Source organism: Anoplophora glabripennis, unplaced genomic scaffold (genome assembly GCF_000390285.2).
Source record: "Anoplophora glabripennis isolate ALB-LARVAE unplaced genomic scaffold, Agla_2.0 scaffold1752, whole genome shotgun sequence".
In the NCBI taxonomy this organism is placed as follows: Eukaryota; Metazoa; Arthropoda; class Insecta; order Coleoptera; family Cerambycidae; genus Anoplophora; species Anoplophora glabripennis.
The window spans coordinates 25,483-29,208 of NW_019417865.1; the positions used below are offsets into that span (position 1 = coordinate 25,483).

At 34.3% G+C, this 3,726-nt stretch overlaps 1 protein-coding gene across 1 annotated transcript in view; it reads right to left on the reverse strand.

Moving 5' to 3' along the window:
- Positions 1 to 3,726, reverse strand: part of LOC108915601 (ERI1 exoribonuclease 2) — a 10,426-nt gene that overhangs the window by 1,352 nt on the left and 5,348 nt on the right. Inside the window, exon 2 of the mRNA XM_023456555.1 lies at positions 15 to 118. Coding sequence (XP_023312323.1) covers positions 15 to 118 — 104 coding nt within the window. The remainder of the gene's footprint in view (positions 1 to 14; positions 119 to 3,726) is intronic.

The window sequence follows — 3,726 nt, forward strand, 5'->3', positions numbered from 1 at the left end:
GGAGGCCATGCAACGATATGCTTCAAAATCGAGCACTAATAAATAGTCAAAATCCTGTGCATTATACTTAGTCGATAAATTATTTTCAACATGTAGTGTTTCTACAGCATCGAAGTGTCTAAAAAGGAAATTGGAAGTAATATTATACATGTCCCTTACTGTTAAATTCTTACAGGGTATTCCTTGTTCAAAATTAATACAACAAAGTCAAATTAACTAAGAGTCAATTCTGACTTCTTAGAAAGATATAGCAGCTTGAAACTGACTTAATCATTTGAAGGGCCATTATTTAAATTTGATACAGGTGTTGATATTGATTATTCACATTTATAGTAAAAAAAAAAGTTGATAGTCAATTTTTTCGATGGAATGGATTGACGTGAAATTTGAACTGTAGCTGGGGAATAGCCCAAGAAACAAAAGTTATATAGTGCCGATGTGTGCTTTTACCCTAGGGACGGATGCCACCCCTTCTGAAGTGGGAATTTAAAAAAAAATAACCTCACGATTCGATAGAGGGACGAATTCTAAGCAAAAAATGTTCTATAAGAATTTTTTGTACAGTCAATACTTTTTGAGTTATTTGCGCCTAAAGATGTTCGTTTTTAGACCAAAAAAAGGATGTTTTTGAGCCATTTTTCGCGAATATCTCAAAAACTACTAATTTTTATCAAAAAAACGATCATAATCAAAAATGAAGGTAATTAAATAAGTAGCAAAGAGATTGCTTTTTTAATGTTTGTAGGTGGTATAGAACCCGAGCTGACTCCCAGAAGTTGAAGTCAATTTCGAAGATAGTTATAATCGAAAGGTTCAACGTCCTGTAGCGGAAAAATTAAAGGTTTTTCGAGGAAAACTTATGTAACACTTATTAAAGTTCTTGAAAAGACCTTTAAATTGAGATTAGAGTGAAGTTATCCACACATTTTCAGCCACGATTTATGACACATGGTACATTGAAAGTGGGATAGATGGACCAGCAGATATGGGCGGGGCTAGACATGCGCATGCGCTGTATACGCAATAAGCGCATAATGTAATTAATTAGTCATTCTATGATGAAATCGGAGATATAAAATACGTCAATATAATTTGCCCAATACATGGGAAAATCGAGTAACTAAATTAGTTTAAAAATGAAGTCAGCATCTCTTTAAAATAATTCAAATTTTGAGGTGGTTATTTCCTTTGGTGGGGTAGTTGTACGGGGTCTATATCTATAGACCGTATGCCGCTAATTTCTTATTATTTTTAAATTAATTTAGAGGGGTGCTACCCGGATCTGGTGCTGGTTACAATCATTTCCTTTGGTGGGGTAGTTGAACGGGGCCTATATTTATAGATTTTCCGAGCGTGCACGTGGCAGCATTCACCCGTCGACAAAAAATTTTCCTTTGTGCCACTAATTTCTTATTATTTTCAAATTAATTCAGAGGGGTGCTACCCGGATCTGGTGCTGGTTACAATCATTTCCTTTGTTGGGGTAGTTGAACGGGGCCTATATTTATAGATTTTCCTAGCGTGCACGTGGCAGCGTTCCCCCAATTCGAGAAAGAAAAATTCCTTTGTGGCGCTAATTTCTTATTATTTTTAAATTAATTCAGAGGGGCGCTACCCGCATCTGGTGCTGGTTACAATCATTTCCCTTTGTGGGGTAGTAGTACGGGGTGTATATTTATAGATTTCCTGAGCGAGCACGTGGCACCGTTAAAACAATTCGAGAAAAAAAATTTCTTTTATGGCCCTAATTCCTTATTATATTTAAATGATTTTAAAGAGATGCTGACTTCATTTTAAAACTAATTTAGTTACTCGCTTTTCCCATGTATTGGACAAATTATATTGACGTATTTTATATCTCCGATTTCATCATAGAATGATTAATTAATTACATTATGCGCTTATTGCGTATACACCGCATGCGCATGTCTAGCCCCGCCCATATCTGCTGGTCCATCTATCCCACCTTCAATGTACCATGTGTCATAAGTCGTAGCTGGAAATGTGTGGATAACTTCATTCCAATTAAATTGAGCAATGGTAAAAGTCGTTAGCATGAAAACTAATGAAGTTACAATCAAAATAAAATGATTGTCTTGATTCTTCAGAAAAAAATTGGTATTAAAATTAATGACTTGACGGAAAAAAAAACAATTAAGAAGCCTAAATTCAAAAAATATTTCATTTACTTTTGAATAAAATTTTTGAATTTTTTAAAAAATTCGCCTTTTTTCAAGTTATAAAAAAATGATAGAATAATTGTAGGTTTTTTCTTACTGAACAATTTGCTTTTTTTAAATGTTTGTAGGACAAAATTTAACTGAGTTATGACCATTAGAAGCTCAAAACTAAGCTCCAAGACTGCCTTTCCTGAGCCCTTTTAGCTTACAAATCTAAAAAATGGAGGGTTAAAAAAACTGCAAATCACAGAACTTAAAGTACATTAAATTCCCTACAAAATGGTTTTTTGAGTAAATTTATAACTTTAAAATTACAAAAGTTATGGTAAAAAAATTAATCATTTTTTTTTGGTAAAATTTTCGGAGCGGGTAAATTTCGATCATCTTTGTGTGTTTTGGAGCACTTGTGAACTGATTTGAGTAAGTAGTTTAATAATATACATACACACATATCCGAGTTCACATATACAGGGTGTCTCACATTTAAATAGCAGGACTTCAGGAATCAGTAGAAGACCTCAGTTTGAGTCTAAAAGTTCCTATATATATATGGGCCCTAAACGCTTCGTTTCTGAGATACAGGGCGTTCAATTTTATTTTTGTTTTATTTATTTATTTTTTAACTAAATAACCGCTGACAAAAAAATCATCATGTTGCGGCGAAAGACTTAGTATTTGAGGGCTAATAATTTGACACAGAAAATCATCGCATATTAGTTCCAGTGGTGGAGATAGAGGGGTCTCTATGCATATTTTTATAAAAAAAAGTATAGCCGATTTGATATTTTGCAAATGTTTTCGAAAAATATGAAAGAGCATTCAATTTTACCCAGAAAAGACCCTCTTGTCCAAAGTCGATAGGAGGTGGCGTTTTCAAGAAAAACCGAAAATACTGTTTAGAAGTCGAATTAAGAAAAACCGAAAATACTGTTTAGAAATCAAATCAGACTTGAAATGTCATTCTAATATTGACATTTGCGCTTATTTTATTATAGTTTCTAATTGTGTGTAGAGTATTAAAAAAAATTGCAACAAATTCAAAATGCCGTTTAAGTTTACGAACCAAGAATACGCAGATATTCACTTCGTATACGGGTTTGCCAATGGGAACTCGGCAGAAGCTGCTAGGGAATATCGGAGACGATTTCCTAATAGAAGACAGCCGCATCCACACGTTTTTATTAATATTCATCAACGTTTCGCTAATGACGGATTGAATCTGGTCCATAGGGATCGCAACATAATTAACGTTAATATTGGCAGAAATAGGAGGAATCAGCGAATCTTGCACGAATTTGACAGAGATCCCACGACGAGTACCAGAAAAATTTCCAGGATTATTGGTGTTTCCAGGTGCACTATTTCTAGAACATTAAGACGAGATCATAGACATCCCTACCACTTACAACCTGTTCAGGGTTTACGTCCGGGTGACGAGGAACATAGAATAGCTTTTTCTCGGTGGATTCTTAACTCAATTGAAAACGACGGAAATTTTTTATCACACATATTATGGACCGACGAGTCATGTTTTACTCGTCGAGGT